Raw genomic sequence first — 18204 nt, 5'->3', positions numbered from 1 at the left:
CTTCTCTACCTCGTAAGCAACAAAACAAGACAGCCGCAGCCGCACAGGCTGCTCCGGTGTCTTGTAGTACAGCCAGAGGCGGGAGGCAATACAGATTCGGTCCATCTCTCAAGCCTCTAGAGAATTTAACATACGAGATGACCGAACAGGAAAACGCGGAGATCTATCAACCACCTCTAGAGGAGAAGATAGATAAGGTGAAAGTTCAGCGCACATTGGATGCCCTCAAGCGACCGCCACCTTCTTCGCCGCAAACCAACTATGATCGCATTATTGAAAAGTCATATAAGGAAACGTCCCGGTCGGAAAGTACTTGCAGTGATCGAAGGTTAGCAGAACGAAGAAGTGGGAAAAAAATTCCCCAGCTCGGCGAACAAGCAAACCAATAGTGCCCCCCGCTCAAGGTGTCTAGCGATATCGTCGCTAATCATCCGGGGATGGTGCCCGGTACCAATCCTAGAGATTACCTGCCCGACGATGCATATTTTAATACAATGGAGGTGGATGAATTCAAATACCGGCACGGGAAGCCTCTGGTCAAACCTGGTCATCCTCCTCTAACAACGATGATGCGAAGATTCCATGAGTGGTAAATGGACACCTGCAGCATGTCTGTGAAGGATACTTTGACGCTGAGAGTTAAAGAGGAGCACAACCTCGTTGGAATTGATCTGTTGCCTGTTCCATTTGAGGAGTTCTTCCAGTCTTTCAATCAAAGGGCCCTCAATAAAACAATCGTAACTTGTTACTATTTGTAAGTACTACTTCTGTAATTAAGTCTCTATATATAGCTCGGCTATTTCATTGCATGTATATATAATTATCCTCACTATATTATGCAGATTGAAGATCGCCGAATGCAAGAAAAGACGAATCAGTGATATTGGGTTCATTAACACAAATCTCATAGATGAATGGAATTTTAAACATGATGCCAAACAAACCGAGGCCAACTTGCTACCATCGTTGCTTGATAATCAAAACAAAGATAAAATACTCTTTCCTTACAACTTCAAGTGAGTGTTGCCGTCTTGTGCATATTCGGTTTCCCTTATTACTCGAGGTTATTTTAATGTAATTGATGAGTTATGCATGCTTGCACAGCTTCTACTTTATTCTGCTAGAGATGAAGCTTGAGCAGGGACTAGTAACCGTCATAGACTTGAGACGAAAAGATCCCGAGGAGTATGCGGCTATGACTAAAATGTTCGAGAAGTAAGTTCAATCGATCATTATCGCACGATATCGGTAACTTTGTTCATTTTTGATATCAAGTAATTGTTTTCTTTGTGTGGCAGGGTTTGGAAAAAGTTCATCGCAGAAGCTCCGGGACTGCCGGGGGAGCCGCGATTTACAAACCCGAAAGTAAGTACTAGCTATTTGCTAGTTCCACGCATTTCCCATTGATTCTAGCTAGTTTCGTCAATACCATTTAGCATGCTCTTGCTTATCAGTTTGATTAACCTCTATTTCTTGTAAAGTGGTTGTGGCAGGAACCCGGGAATAATGACTATGGATACTACGTTCGCGAGTTCATCCGCCACACGACTTGTGAGCGGGACTACTCTAAAAAGCAATTAGAAGTGCGTAAGCAATAATATTCACAATTTTATTTTATTACCATCATTTGTGTTGAGTTTCATTCATATATATGTATTGACACCCTTCTTCAAATTAGATGTTTCACATGCGGGATGAACTCCTACCACAAGATCGCATACAAGCAATTCAAGAGGAATTCGTTGGATTCTTTCTTGACCACGTCATCGATAAAGATGGAGAATACCATGTGGAACTTGAGTTCAGATGTTAGGGGATTTTAAGAGATCTTATATTGTATATATGTAGTCAGTAGCGTCGGATAGATATAGGAAAACTTGTTGTTCGACCAATCTCTCGGAGAAGGAGAGATCGGTCACTTCTCTCTGTATATGTTCATGACGATCTTCTGTAGTACTTAATGGTTTTCTTCATTTGCTTACTAGCTAACTAGCGTGTCGAGTCCTCTCTATACGTATAGTATGCAGTATCGACCAAGCACGGAGATAAGAGAGGACACTTCTCTCTATTAGCTAGCTAACACAGTATATGAAACCCTAAACTAACCCTACAAAACCCGCAAAACCCACAACTCCACCCCCCCCCCCCCCTTAAAAAAATTATAATCCCCAGCCCCTGAACTGCTGATGCGTGAATGCCTTTTGATCCCGGTTGGTGCTACCAACCGGGACAAAAGGCCCTCCTGCCTGGGCATGCCGCAGCGGCCACGTGGAGCCCCATCTGTCCCGGTTCGTATAAGAACCGGGACTAAAGGAAGGGGCTTTAGTACCGACCCTTTATTTTCGTTTCGGGAACCGGGACAAATGGGTCTTATGAACCGAGATAAGTGGGCCTTTTTCTACTAGTGTCACCATCTATGGAACCTTCGTCCTTTCTTGGGGTACATGAAGATTTTGAATTCATCTTCTGGATCTTCTTCCTAGTGTAAAGCAAATTCATCTACGCCAACTTCAATTATAAACGTTCAGCAGCGAAAACACATGTCATGTTTCAATCCGGCCGGCAACGTGCAGTTTGAGTTATTGTGGTCCTCTTATATCTTTACTATTTTTTCATTCATTGGTCCATCTTATGCAGCGTGCAGTATCATAGAAGATTGGCCTTTCCTTTCCTACCTTATTTTTCGGCCTTAAATAAGCAGAGCACATATATTGAAACATTAGCTTCTCCTTTCTTCTCTTATTTTTCATCCTCAATTAAATGAGCATCGCATATATATGATTAGCCTCTCTTTCCTCCCTTCCTTATTTCTGTCACGTCGTCTCCTCAAATTATGCTGGATGCATGCCTGTCTCATGAATCCGTTTAATTAACGACCCTCTTTCCTTATTTTATCTCTTTCCTTCTCTATTTCTCGTGTAATTAACGCTCCTCTTTTCTTCTTGTTTATCTTTACCTAATATTAATGGACGGATACTTTCATAGTTCTCCATCTGTCCTTTTTTTTATATTCGTTTGATTTTGTGTTAATCATAAAGATTGATTGCTGAGATTTAAAAGTAGATCTACACATGTGTGTGGAAAAAAACCAAATGATGCGAATGAAGTCCGGAGGAGGCTTGCCTGCCCCCGAGTCCGTGCCCCCAGCATATCCAATTCTTAAAGTCCACGACTCCCTCAGTCACTGGAAAAGAATAGTTCAGCTCACACCGCCAAGCTTCAGAAAGGGGCTGAAATCGATGATGCTGATGATCGCCTGGGAGATATGAAAGGAGAGAAATGCGTGCGTGTTCAAAAAGAAGCTGCCTCATACTGGTGACGTGCTGCACGCCATCAAGGATACGCTCGAGCTGTGGAGACTAATAGGAGCGCCATGCCTAGAGCCCCCTTTTGGGGATAATGTAGTGAGAGATTAGCCCTCTGGTAGCTTAGCCTATTTGTTTTCTGTTTTGTACTCTCTTGTAATCATGATCACTTGATCCCCTGTTTTCCCGCTGCTTTCTCCTAAATCAATGAAGCCCGTTACCCCAGATCTGTCAAAAAAAAAGTCCACGACCTCTGTTTCTCCCCAAAGAAGAAAAATAACAGCCCCGTTGCCCCCACCTATTCATCCGCTTTCCAATGGAAAACCACCAAAAAAGAAAAAGACCCGCCTGCTGCTCCCGCCAAATGCTCGTGACTGGCCCCAGCAGCGCTGCTTCTCTGCAACCGGGTTGTCCCGCGCCCGGCCAGCATGCCGCTGCAGTTCATACAAACGAGCAAGCTGCTATCCCATCAGGATTATCTCTGACATCGTCGCACCACACTGGCCGCCAGCGATCCACTTGGCGATGAAGTCACGAAGAACACGAAGGCCGTACTACGACCGGACAGGGAGGTGCTCGTCGCACACCCCCAGGAACCGCCATGGCAGGGAACACGACATGCACGTCGTCCTCATCCCCGCATGTGTACATATGGTTTAATCATGTGCTTTCGTTGCAATTTTATCAAGGACTGTGCTAACGTCCAGTTGTGATCCGCTGGACGTTAAGTAAGAGATCCGCACGATTCTCTCATGATCCACTCCTTCCGTCCCGCGAGCGATCTCTTGTGATCCACTACTTCCCCCTCCCGCACGCGATCTCCGATTTTTCTGGCGATCCCACCACTTCTCCCGCTTCCTTTTTATTTTCTGGCGTGGTAAATAAAATGTGACAAAAATAAACAGGGAGGTGCTCGTCGCACACCCCCAGGAACCGCCATGGCAGGGAACACGACATGCACGTCGTCCTCATCCCCGCATGTGTACATATGGTTTAATCATGTGCTTTCCTTGCAATTTTATCAAGGACTGTGCTAACGTCCAGTCATGATCCGCTGGACGTTAGGCAAGAGATCCGCACGATCCTCTCGTGATCCACTCCTTCCGTCCCACGAGCGATCTCTCTTGATCCACTACTTCCCCCTCCCGCACGCGATCTCTGATTTTTCTAGCGATCCCGCCACTTCCTTTTTATTTTCTGGCGTGGTAGAAAAAACGTGACAAAAATAAATAAGGAGGAGGGAGTCGAACTCAACACCTATTGGTCGATCATCACTTGTCATATCCACCTGGTCCGGTTTCAAACAAGATCGATAAATATTTATATTGGTACATACGCGACTAGAAAAATAAGCCAGTTTCCTTTCTTTCTTTTTACCAATTTTCCCCCCCTTTTGTACAGAGTAATTTGTGCATATACCTGATAACTCACGCAATGCTGTAACATTTTGACCCTAGGTAAAAAGTTGTTGTAACACACCCGATAGCTTATCTGTAAAAGAGTGTGGTAATTATACATCACGAATCTGATAACTCACTCACAAACACCGTGGTAACTATTGATGATGTGGACATAGCATGTAGAGATACAACAAAAAATATTGTTTGCATATACAATAATCAGGTGATCTCTATTGATAATTATATAAATTATAAATTTATTATTTTGAACAGAAATACAACACAACCTCTTATTTTGTGCAGAGTTAATAAAAAATTATACAAACCACGTGTCAAGATACGAAGGTGTATGTCTACTCATACGTATGGATGTGTGTATAAATGCATGCATGTATGCATCCATGCATGCACTCCACCGAACCATCCATCCCATCTATCATGCATGCAAACACCACAAGGGCCAGGCAATTTGATTTTGTTCACATGGGCCAAGGGGAGTAACGTGTTGGGTCCAAAGGCCACAGCAGGCCAACGTGTTGGGCACTAATTACACCACAGCAGGCCAACGCGTCTCATCAACACAAGCAACTGCCACGTCGTGCATGCAGTGTCCCAGACTTCCTACGGCAAGTGTTCGGGGACACCACGCGGCAGCCGATCCTCTTAATAAACAGCTAGTCTAAATTAAGGTTTAGACTCGGGTTTTATTATATTGTTTAATCATCGCTACAATTTCGCATTTATAAGACGTATAGGATTACCGCCTTGTCAAATTTACAGTAGAACCTTAACTTTTCATCTAGTTCGTGTACTCTTCTAATGGAAGTTAGAAGCTCAAACAATACATAATGGTAGGCAACTTTGCTGCCCGAGCATCTCTTTCTTATTAAGAACGACATAAATGTTGATTTTCTACTCTCGGGAGTAGGTAAGGGGGACTATGTCCAATAAAATAGGGACTACGGTAGGCATGAAATGAAACTTCTTATCTTAGGTACGGAATTCCTCCAGATTAAGACACCAACCTGCCCTTGACAAGTCAATAATCAATCACTAGATTTAGGAAAGTTATCATCCGTAATTTCAGTTACAATTCACCTTTGTTCTTACTGGTTCTTCAGTTGCTTGCAAGAACTCGAACCTCGTTGTTCAGGTTGATTGTACCTACGGCAAGGTCAATAACCATCGGAGATTGGTTTAGCGATTGTCGAGGCGTATCGTTGGGTACGGTATAGCCGGATCGTCAAGGTCAAAATCCACCAAATCGGTAATTATCTCCACTCTCATCGAAAGATCGGGCCGCCGTCACATCAATTGACCCAAAGAAAAAAAATGTTGTTCTAACATATCCCGATACCTTATCTGTAAAAAGAGTATGGTAATGCATACGCTATAAATCAGATAACTCACGCACAAACACCGTGGTAATGTTTTTGACCACATCAATTTCTTTTGTAACATACCCCAATAACTCTCTACAAAGAGCATGGTAATATATACGTCACAAACCTGACAACTCACTCACAAACACTGCGGTAACTTTGGTCCTAGAGAAAAAAAGTTATTATTTTTTGGGAAAAAAGTTGTTGTAAAGAGCATGATAATTTATATGTCACGAACCAGATAACTCACACAAACACCTTGGTAATTCACATGGGATCCGAACCTGCGTCAGATAGTAAGGATACGCCTAATGCCAAGACCAACAACCATTACACCAACCTACGCTGATGTTCAATACTTGAAAACAAAATCTTTTAAAACTCTTTCTCACCATTGTCCGATGACAAAAAGAAAGGTATTTTTCTCATGTTTTTTTCATTGCATAAATGATGATGTACTATAAGTGTGAATGTATAAATAGACTCCTCTGTGACTTTTTATCATGGTCAGGTACGTAAGTTATCAGGTATGTGATGTGTGACTTACCATGCTATTCACACAAAAGTTATCGAGGGGGTGTTTTATCTACCCCATGATAGCTTATGTACAAATATCGAGGGGATATTTCATCACTCCCCCCGCCCCGTTGCCAATGTTATGAAGATAGGATGGATAAGTTTTCAGGTATGTGATGTGTGAGTACCAAGCTATTCACACAAAAGTTCGTCAACTCCCCCCCCCCCCCCCCCTCCCTTCGGTCGCCAAAGTTACCAGTACAGTGGTAAATAAGTTATCGGGTCTGCAATGTGTGAGTTATCATGCTATTCACAGAAGTTACCGGGGTATATTTAATCAACTGCTCAAAGAAAAAAGAAAAAGGAAGCAACATGGAATGGTCAAATAGTATGATGTGCATTCTTTTGCACATAAAATAGTCTAGCTGAGCTGGTTAGTGTCCGTTTCACATTAGCTGCTTGGTGTGTGTTCAAATCCCATATTTAGCATCCTTTTTTTTGACAAAAAAGGGCGTGCCAATAGATCTAGCACCCAAATAAATGACTGACCCAATCCAGAGAACAATCACGGCAGTCAATGCCATAGTCTCCGGATTTCCTTCCACTAAATTCGCCATCAAGTTAGCAAGTCGTACATTTTAAATCTTGAACAAAGAGCCAGTAAGCAATACATCCATAGTTTGGACACTTATGACAAGAACAAAATTTGGGCGAGTTGGTTACTGGGGTGGTGCACGTGCAGGAGGTCGGGGGTTTGAATGCCGTCCTAGCCACTTTTTTTTTCTCGCGGAGTCGAGCGAAACTACGCGATGGGAATCAGACGACGTACGAATCGTGCCGGCAGGAATTTTGCTTTTCTGTTTTATCAATTGATAGAGGGACTATGCATATCGATCTAACACACCATTTAATTACATGGCACCAAAGAAAAGTTGTTGTCCACACTCCACACACACAGATTGGCCGCCCTTTCCTTTTCTCGCGGAGTCGACCGCGACCACCCTTTCTTTTTCTGGCGGAGTCGAGCGCAACCATGCGATGGGAATTGGACGACGTGTGAATCGTGCCGGCAGGAATTTTGCTTTTCCGTTTTATCAATTGATAGAGGGACTATGCATATCGACCTAACACACCATTTAATTACATGGGACCAAACAAAAGTTGTTGTCCACACACACAGATTGGCCGCCCTTTCTTTTTCTCGCGGAGTCGAGCGCGACCACCCTTTCTTTTTCTCGCGGAGTCGAGCGCAACCACGCGATGGGAATCGGACGATGTACGAATTGTGCCAGCAGGAATTTTGCTTTTCGGTTTTATCAATTGATAGTGGGAGTATGCATATCGATCTAACACACCATTTAATTACATGGGACCAAAGAAAAGTTGTTGTCCACATGCACAGATTGGCCGCCCTCTCTTTTTCTCGCGGAGTCGAGCACGACCACGCGATAGGAATCGGACGACGTACGAATCGTACGTGCCTGTTGCTAAATTCCTGCCGGTAAGAATTTAGCTTTTCCGTTTTATCAATTGATAGAGGGACTATGCATATTGATCTAACACACCATTTAATTGCATGGGACCAAAGAAAAGTTGTTGTCCACACGCACAGATTTTACATGCCACGCACAACACACACAGCAGAAATAGCATTAGCTAGAATAATTAGAAGAAGAGCAACCATCTTAGGATGAAGCGAGCAGCAGGGATGTGATGAATGCGGCCACCAGGGCGGCGAAGGTGACGGTGTGCAGAATGCCGACGGCGGCTTGCCATGTGAGGGAATCCGCGGCCGTAGGGACAGTGCCGCTATTCTCTGACGAGTGCCACGCCGGAGGATCACAGAGCCAGCCTCCCCGGACGTTCACTCTCCCAGAGCCGCCTCGCCATGCTCCTCCTGTTCGGACAAGCCCACAGATCGACGCCACGGTGTCCGCCCAGGCGCAGCTCTCCGGGTGGTGGCTTCTCCGGTTTGGCTCAGCGGAGCGGTTGGGTATTTTCCGTTTTACTGGGGTCTTTCTTTGGGAAAGAGAGGTAGGACGTGGGAGGGTGTTGGATGAGTGGCAAGTTGTTGGATGAACCCTTGTGGAAGGAAGGGACACCATTCCAGATCATCGGCGGCGATGTGCACAACTTCCGTGCTGTCCCCGAGGTGAATAATTCTCTCCCGATTGGTTTTACACATGGATGGCACTGCAATCTGCTGTAGTGGAGTGGTTTAATTAGGCTGTAAATTGGTTTTGGCACATTCAAATTATTAGCTAGGTAATCGTGAATGCATCTGGTTCTATTCTTTTACTCGAGGTTCAGTTGCAAGGATACCATATCGTAAGATGTCACCATCTAAAGGTTATATGTATTGAACAAATCGGCTGACCATGAGGTCGCATCAGTGTTATAGATTGGTGAATTTGGAACTTCTCTTTCAAATATTATAGTACCATATTTTTTTTGTCATATTTGAAAAAATCTCCGCTATAATCACTATGCATCCAATGTGTACTTCTTATCGAAGATAAAACCAAATTTTGCATATTTTATACTAATATTTAATAGGTGAATTCAAATTTCATAATATTTTTAATCTATAGAAAAACTTCAATATTTTGTGTTTCCCTAACTAACAAGCATGTGAGATAAAATATAGAATCTAAATAACTATTGTATGCAAATCCATGGGTTTGTTGACTATTTCTCTAATAATAAAAGCAGTAATTTCTTTCCTCGGCTCCATAACACATCGCCCTTTAAATCCTTTTACCTTATTTTATTTTAGTGCCATGACAACATGTTCAGAGTGTATTCCCATTGCAACGCACGTGTAATTTTGCTAGCTGGGTAACTAAGATAAAGATAAAGACATGCCGCATATGTAGCACCGAGTCTCCCCCTGCCTTATAATTTCAATACAGGTGCATGTAATCATTACGGGAGGGAGCACGGCTGAAAAAAACAATCTGATATCACCCCCGGCTGGAGCAACCCCGACTCTCGACATGTATTAGTATAAATAAACCCCAGCAGGCACAACTCTCCAAACGACTTGTTCCGCTCTCCAAGTCCAATCCACGACCATGGCGACCAAGCAGAGCCTCCTCGCTGCCTCCGCCGCGTGCATCTCCCTCCTCCTCCTCCTCACGTTGGCATCCTCCCTCACCGCCTTCGAATTCTGCGGTGAGTAGCCTGGTCTTTTGCAGCTACGTACTTTGGGATTGGGTTCTCATCCACGGAGGTGACATTTTCGTCTGAAACTTGTTTGGTTGTTTTTGCAGATAAGGGCAAGGACTACCCGGTGAGGGTGAGCGGCGTAAAGATGGTGCCGGATCTAGTCATCGGCGGCGAGCCAAACTTCTTCACCATCTACGCTTCCACCAGTAAACCACCTTTCTCCTGGGCTTTTATTTATTTCCTTGCTAGTACGTAACGTACTAGTTGCTAGCTAGCTAGTTAGACCATGCACACAGTAATGCCTTTCCATCTCCTTCCATGTGTACCAGATAAAACCATCACTCAGGGGAAGCTGGTTAGTGCTATTACGTGTGGGTCCTTCCATGTTCACTCTGAAGCGGAAGACATCTGTACACTGACCTCCTGCCCCGCAACTGCTGACTTCGAGGTTACTCACCAGCTAGACATGCCATCAACCGACCCAAATGTAAGATTAATTAATTTCGCGTTTCTAAATTAATTATAATATTAATATATATATATTCATCCCGGTTGCTCACTCGTGCATATGATGCAGGGTGCTTACGCCATTCGAATGGAGATGTTTGGGGAGAAGGATGAGGAACTGAGCTGCATATCCTTGGGGTATAACCTCACCGGTGGCCTTGGCCTTGAGCTCAACATCACAAACCTCTTTATTGCTTAGCTTAGCGGAAAAATGTACTCTCTACACGCTGCAACAATTTGTGTGCGACTACAACGTTGTTTCAATGGTCGCTGTTGAGAAAATTCTGATTTATATAAATGGTTTACCGTTGATTTAAATAAATGTACTCTGTATTACACAAATCGAAATAAATGTTACAATTGCCCATCTGTTCAACTTGGCTTCGAGTACAACTCGCTGCTGCTTCAACTCTATCCAAAGGGCAGCAACACAAGGGACACTTGGCACTGTCCCCGAGCTTCCACCCCGTCGAACATGATTCGCACTGACACCCGAGCACAGAGCGACCAACAAAGGGGGGGGGGGGGGTGGGGAGCATAGAAGAATAATGGTAAGCACAAGTTACCGGAAAAGATCGTCTACTGGTGGAACGGTCGTGATCCCCTGTCCCGAGCTCACGAATTAGTGGAATTTATAGAATTATGGCTTCTTCACCGCTAGAGCTCCCCGACAGACCCATTTTTTTAGAGACGCCCCCTCCCATCCTTTAAACCTCCCTGCCACTGGCTCGGGTACAAACTGGTGGAGCCAATCGAAGGGAAGGTGTACAAAAGAGAAGGCGGCAACGTTTGAATAGGCCGAGCGGTGCTCACCATCCAGATAACCCCACCGAGGCACCGCCAGTTTCATAAATTTGAAAAACGTCTCCAAGCCATGGTACGACTAGGATGAGATGGCAGACTTTTAAGGAGACGCGTTGGCAGACTATGAGAGAAGAAGCAGGAAAGAGATTCGCAATATGAAGTAAACTTGATAGCTTGTGTTTCAAAGGAATTTCTAAACTTGATTAATTATATAATTAGTCTATCACTTTTTTTATTCGTAGCATTCATAGGCCCATCCTAAACAATCCTGGATGCACCTTTTGTTAAGGAATCCATATTGGTTTCTGTGTATCAACTTGAGTATTACTTTCTGTAATCTGTTAGCCAGCAATTTAGTGATGATCTTCAGGGTGCAATTAAGGAGGGAGATGGGTCTAAATTCAACATGTGTAGAAGATGGGTCTGTTTTGGGTATGAAGGTGATGAAAGAGTAATTGATGCTCTGCAAGTTGACTGTTCATTGGTGAGAATCCTAAATCAGCCTAGGGAAATCGTATGCAATGATGTCCCAATAATGCTTGATGAAAGCTGCATTAAAACCATCTGGCACTGGTGATTTATCAGCAGGCATCTCTTTGATCACCTTACCAATCGCTTCTTTGGTAAATGGTGCTTCCAGTGCAGACAGATCATCATGAGGCAACAAAAGGTGATGCAGGTGCAATTGGCTTTGCGTAGCAGTGGCAGTGCCCATCCTCTCATTAAAAGCTCTATAGAGGATAGCAGCTTTAGCATGGTGTTAATGGTGCTCATGAACATCTTCATCTTTAAGCATGGCAATGTTGTTCTCCCTGAACATGATGGTTGCTTTCGCCTGCAAATATTTGGTATTAGCCTCACCAACCTTAATCAGTCTGATGGTAGCCCTCTGTTTCCAATATAGTTCTTCATGTTCCAGGATCTTCTCCAGGTGTCTCTTGATTACATCCCTACCATTGATTTCAACTGTGCTTAAGGATATGAATTTCCCCAGAGTGTCACAGGAAAAGATCATCAAGTTTATGTGCTCAATAATCTTCTTGAGATCTGATATATTTCTAGCCCATAGTTTGATCCCTTTCCTCAGTATTTTCAGCTTGTTTGCAATAATCTTAGCACTGCCGGTTTCCTGAACTTCTTGTGTCCAAATTCTAGACACTAGATCCTTCAAATCACAGTGTTGAAGCCAATGGTTTTCAAACCTGAAAATATGTCATAGGTACGGTAGTCCCTATTTCGATCATGATAGGGACATGGTATGAAGTAGTCCTATTTAGAGGGTATGTGAATATGGCTGGGTAACTGAGAGTCCAAGCATTGTACACTATGGGAGTCCTAGATTAGGGGGTCTCCGGACAGTCGGACTATCTCCATTGGCGGGACTGTTAGACTATGAAGATACAAGATTGAAGACTTCGTCTCGTGTCTGGATGGGACTCTACTTGGCGTGGTAGGCAAGCTAGGCAATACGTATCTGGATATCTCCTCCTTTGTAACCGACCCTGTGTAACCCTAACCCTCTTCGGTGTCTATATAAACCGAAGGGTTTTAGTCCGTAGGACAACAATCACAACATACAATCATACCATAGGCTAGCTTCTAGGGTTTAGCCTCTCTGATCTCGTGGTAGATCTACTCTTGTAACACCCATATCATCAATATCAATCAAGCAGGACGTAGGGTTTTACCTCCATCAAGAGGGCCCGAACCTGGGTAAAACTTCGTGTCCCTTGCCTCTTGTTACCATCCAGCCTAGACGCACAGTTCGGGACCCCCTACCCGAGATCCGCCGGTTTTGACACCGACATTGGTGCTTTCAGTGAGAGTTCCTCTGTGTCGTCAACATTAGGCTTGACGGCTCCTACTATCATCGATAGCGATGCTGTCCAGGGTGAGACCTTTCTCCCCGGACAAATCTTCGTATTCGGCGGCTTTGCACTGCGGGCTAATTTGCTTGGCCATCTGGAGCAGATTGAAAGCTACACCCCTAGCCATCAGGTCAGATTTGGAAGTTTGAACTACACGGGCGACATCCGCGGGGACTTGATCTTCGACGGATTCGAGCCACAGCCGGGCGCGCCGCACTGTCTCGATGGGTATGACCTAGCTCTTCCACCGGACGGTACTCCAGAGGCCGCGCCCACACCAGCTCCGACCCTTAGCTCGGAGCCAACTACGCCAATTGAGGATGGGTGGCTAGACACCGCCTCAGGGGCTGCAGTCTCGACGGCGATCGAGCCGAACACCAGCATAATCCTGTGCGCAGCCCGTGACTCCAAGGTGCCGGACTCTCTTCCGGACCCCGAACCATCCGCGCCCATGCCAATCGAATCCGAGTGGGCGCCGATCATGGAATTCACCGCTGCAGATATCTTTCAGCACTCGCCCTTCGGCGACATTCTGAATTCACTAAGCTCTCTCTTTGTCAGGAGAGCCCTGGCTGGACTATGGCCAACAGGACTGGGATGCGGACGACGAAGAAATTTGACGCCCACCCACCACCCACTTTGTAGCCACTGTCGATGATTTAACCGACATGCTCGACTTCGACTCCGAAGACATCGACGGTATGGACGACGATGTAGGAGACGAACATGAACCAGCACCTATGGGCACTGGAAAGTGTTGGGGAACGTTGCAGAAAACAAAAATTTTCCTACGGTTTCACCAAGATCCATCTATGAGTTCATCTAGCAACGAGTGATTGGATTGCATCTACATACCTTTGTAGATCACGCGCGGAAGCGTTCAATGAACGGGGATGAGGAAGTCGTACACGACGTGATCCAAATCACCGTAGATCCTAGTGCCGAACGGACGACACCTCCCACTAGTAGAAAAAGGGTCAAACGTGAAGCACATTAGTGCCGGTTTGTATTTGAGCCGGTACTAATGGTACCATTAGTGCCGGTTCAAACGGATTTGCATTAATGCCGGTTCGTGTTGAACCTTTAGTACCGGTTCGTGGCACGAACCGGCACTAAAGGGGTGGTGGCAGGCTGGCATCAGGCCGGGGCCCCACGATCCACTTTAGTACCGGTTCGTGGCACGAACCGGTACTAAAGGTCGAACCGGTACTAAAGGGGTCTAACCTATAGTACCGGTTCGTGCCACGAACCGGTACTAAAGGTCCCATTTTGAAACTCTACCCCCCCCGGGTGGATTGCCTTTTCAGTTTTAAAAAAAATAAAAGAAAATAATGGAAATGTCAAAAAAATAAAAGAAAATAAGTTTCTCATGTGATATGTGGTCTAGTTGTTTGGAAAATTTGCAAATGTGAATTTTGACTTTATTTGAAAAATCTCTCTGAAATTTGTAAAAATGGGCATAACTTTTGCATACTGACTCGGATGAAAACCTTTTTTATATGAAAAATCATCTACTCGAAGATCCTAGTGCCGAACGGACGGCACCTCCATGTTCAACACACGTACGGTCAGCGCAACGTCTCCTTCTTCTTGATCCAGCAAGAGGGAAGAAGAGGTTGAGGAAGATCCAGCAGCACGACGGCCTGGTGGTGGATGCAGGGCGTCACAGAAGCAGGGCTTCGCCTTATACTACGAGAGAGAGGTGTAGCAGGGGAGAGGGAGGCGCCAGGACTCAAGGTGTTCTTGCCCCCTCCCTCCCCCTCATATATATAGGCTCCCTAGGGGGGGGGCGCCGGCCCTAGGAGATTGGATCTCCTAGGGAGGGCAGCGGCCAGGGCTGGAGTGGCCCCCAAGCCAAGGTGGGGCGCCCCCACCCCACCCCTAGGGTTTCAACCCTAGGCGCATGGGTTGGGCCTAGGGGGCGCACCAGCCCACTATGGGCTGGTTCCCTCCCCACTTTAGCCCATGGGGCCCTCCGGGATGGGTGGCCCCACCCGATGGACCCCCGGGACCCTTCCGGTCGTCCCGGTACAATACCGGTGACCCCGAAACTTGTCCCGATGGCCGAAACAGCACTTCCTATATATAATTCTTTACCTCCGGACCATTCCGGAACTCCTTGTGATGTCCGGGATCTCATCCAGGACCCCGAACAACATTCGGGTTACTGCATATACATATCTTCACAACCCTAGCGTCACCGAACCTTAAGTGTGTAGACCCTACGGGTTCGGGAGACAAGCAGACATGACCGAGACGACTCTCCGGTCAATAACCAACAGCGGGATCTGCATACCCATGTTAGCTCCCACATGCTCCACGATGATCTCATCGGATGAACCACGATGTCGAGGATTTAAGCAACCCCGTATGCAATTCCCTTTGTCAATCGGTATGTTACTTGCCCGAGATTCGATCGTCGGTATCCCAATACCTCGTTCAATCTCGTTACCGGCGAGTCACTTTACTCGTACCGTAATGCATGATCCCGTGACCAGACACTTGGTCACTTTGAGCTCATTATGATGATGCATTACCGAGTGGGCCCAGCGATACCTCTCCGTCATACGGAGTGACAAATCCCAGTCTTGATCCGTGTCAACCCAACAGACACTTTCCGAGATACCTGTAGTGCACCTTTATAGTCACCCAGTTACGTTGTGACATTTGGTACACCCAAAGCACTCCTACGGTATCCGGGAGTTACACGATCTCATGGTCAAAGGAAAAGATACTTGACATTGGAAAAGCTCTAGCAAACGAACTACACGATCTTGTGCTATGCTTACGATTGGGTCTTGTCCATCACATCATTCTCCTAATGATGTGATCCCGTTATCAATGACATCCAATGTCCATAGCCAGGAAACCATGACTATCTGTTGATCAACGAGCTAGTCAACTAGAGGCTTACTAGGGACATATTATGGTCTATGTATTCACACGTGTATTACGATTTCCGGATAATACAGTTATAGCATGAATAAAGACAATTATCATGAACAAAGAAATATAATAATAATACTTTTATTATTGCCTCTAGGGCATATTTCCAACAGTCTCCCACTTGCACTAGAGTCAATAATCTAGTTACATTGTGATGAATCAAACACCCATAGAGTTCTGGTGTTGATCATGTTTTGCTCGCGAGAGAGGTTTAGTCAACGGATCTGCGACATTCAGATCCGTATGCACTTTGCAAATTTCTATGTCTCCATCTTGAACATTTTCACGAATGGAGTTGAAGCGACGCTTGATGTGCCTGGTCTTCTTGTGAAACCTGGGCTCCTTGGCGAGTGCAATAGCTCCAGTGTTGTCACAGAAGAGTTTGATCGGCCCCGACGCATTGGGTATGACTCCTAGGTCGATGATGAACTCCTTCACCCAAATTGCTTCATGTGCTGCCTCCGAGGCTGCCATGTACTCCGCTTCACATGTAGATCCCGCCACGACGCTCTGCTTGCAACTGCACCAGCTTACTGCTCCACCATTCAACATATACACGTATCCGGTTTGTGACTTAGAGTCATCCAGATCTGTGTCGAAGCTAGCGTCGACGTAACCCTTTACGACGAGCTCTTCGTCACCTCCATAAACGAGAAACATGTCCTTTGTCCTTTTCAGGTACTTCAGGATTCTTGACCGCTGTCCAGTGTTCCTTGCCGGGATTACTTTGGTACCTTCCTACCAAACTTATGGCAAGGTTTACATCAGGTCTGGTACACAGCATGGCATACATAATAGATCCTATGGCTGAAGCATAGGGGATGACACTCATCTCTTCTTTATCTTTTGCCGTGGTCGGGCATTGAGCCGAGCTCAATCTCACACCTTGCAAAACAGGCAAGAACCCTTTCTTGGACTGATCCATTTGGAACTTCTTCAAAATCTTATCAAGGTATGTGCTCTGTGAAAGACCTATGAGGCGTCTCGATCTATCCCTATAGATCTTGATGCCTAATATATAAGCAGCTTCTCCAAGGTCCTTCATTGAAAAACTCTTATTCAAGTAGGCCTTAATGCTGTCCAAGAGTTCTATATCATTTCCCATCAAAAGTATGTCATCTACATACAATATGAGAAATGCTACAGAGCTCCCACTCACTTTCTTGTAAACGCAGGCTTCTCCATAAGTCTGTATAAACCCAAACGCTTTGATCATCTCATCAAAGCGAATGTTCCAACTCCGAGATGCTTGCACCAGCCCATAAATGGATCGCTGGAGCTTGCATACCTTGTTAGCATTCATAGGGTCGACAAAACCTTCCGGCTGCATCATATACAGTTCTTCCTTAAGATAACCGTTAAGGAATGCCGTTTTGACGTCCATTTGCCATATCTCATAATCATAGTATGCGGCAATTGCTAACATGATTCGGACGGACTTCAGCTTCACTACGGGAGAGAACGTCTCATCGTAGTCAACCCCTTGAACTTGCCGATAACCCTTCGCGACAAGTCGAGCTTTATAGATGGTAACATTACCATCCGCGTCCGTCTTCTTTTTAAAGATCCATTTGTTTTCTATCGCTCGCCGATCATCGGGCAAGTCTGTCAAAGTCCACACTTTGTTTTCATACATGGATCCTATCTCGGATTTCATGGCTTCAAGCCATTTGTTGGAATCTGGGCCCGCCATCGCTTCTTCATAGTTCGAAGGTTCACCGTTGTCTAACAACATGATTTCTAGGACAGGGTTGCCGTACCACTCTGGTGCGGAACGTGTCCTTGTGGACCTACGAAGTTTAGTAGTAACTTGATCTGAAGTTTCATGATCATCATCATTAACCTCCTCTCCAACCGGTGGAGGCACCACAGAAACATTTTCTTGAGCTGCGCTACTCTCCGGTTCAAGAGGTAATACTTCATCAAGTTCCACTTTCCTCCTACTTACTTCTTTCGAGAGAAACTCTTTCTCCAGAAAGAGTCCGTTCTTGGCAACAAAGATCTTGCCTTCGGATCTTAGGTAGAAGGTATACCCAATGGTTTCCTTAGGTTATCCTATGAAGACGCATTTTTCCGACTTGGGTTCGAGCTTCTCAGGTTGAAGTTTCTTGACATAAGCATCGCATCCCCAAACTTTTAGAAACAACAGCTTAGGTTTCTTGCCAAACAATAATTCATACGGTGTCGTCTCAACGGATTTAGACGGAGCCCTATTTAAAGTGAATGTAGCTGTCTCTAGAGCATATCCCCAAAATGATAGCGGTAAATCGGTAAGAGACATCATAGACCGCACCATATCCAATAGAGT

The 18204-nt window shown here is 45.3% G+C and overlaps 1 protein-coding gene across 1 annotated transcript; it reads left to right on the top strand.

Moving 5' to 3' along the window:
- Nucleotides 1-8642: 8642 nt before the first annotated feature.
- LOC125549470 (uncharacterized) lies at nt 8643-10647 on the top strand. The gene is made up of 5 exons (XM_087517275.1): nt 8643-8755; nt 9516-9777; nt 9876-9977; nt 10101-10258; nt 10349-10647. The coding sequence occupies exons 2-5, from the start codon at nt 9678-9680 to the stop codon at nt 10475-10477; spliced, it is 489 nt and encodes a 162-aa protein (XP_087373401.1). The 5' UTR covers nt 8643-8755; nt 9516-9677; the 3' UTR covers nt 10478-10647.
- Nucleotides 10648-18204: the final 7557 nt, after the last annotated feature.

This window comes from Triticum urartu, chromosome 3A (assembly GCF_056163025.1).
Source record: "Triticum urartu cultivar PI428250 chromosome 3A, HENAU_Tu73, whole genome shotgun sequence".
NCBI classification, from domain to species: domain Eukaryota; kingdom Viridiplantae; phylum Streptophyta; class Magnoliopsida; order Poales; family Poaceae; genus Triticum; species Triticum urartu.
Note: the sequence above shows the minus strand (reverse complement) of the source record. Positions and strands in the feature narration are given on the sequence as shown.

What these genes read in the sequence shown, in the direction of transcription:
- LOC125549470 (XM_087517275.1), top strand. Translation starts at nt 9,678, where the DNA reads ATGGCGACCAAGCAGAGCCTCCTCGCTGCCTCCGCCGCGTGCATCTCC. An exon ending in CACCGCCTTCGAATTCTGCG is followed by an intron (nt 9,778 to 9,875) that starts GTGAGTAGCCTG and finishes TTGTTTTTGCAG; the next exon opens with ATAAGGGCAAGGACTACCCG. An exon ending in TGCCATCAACCGACCCAAAT is followed by an intron (nt 10,259 to 10,348) that starts GTAAGATTAATT and finishes CATATGATGCAG; the next exon opens with GGTGCTTACGCCATTCGAAT.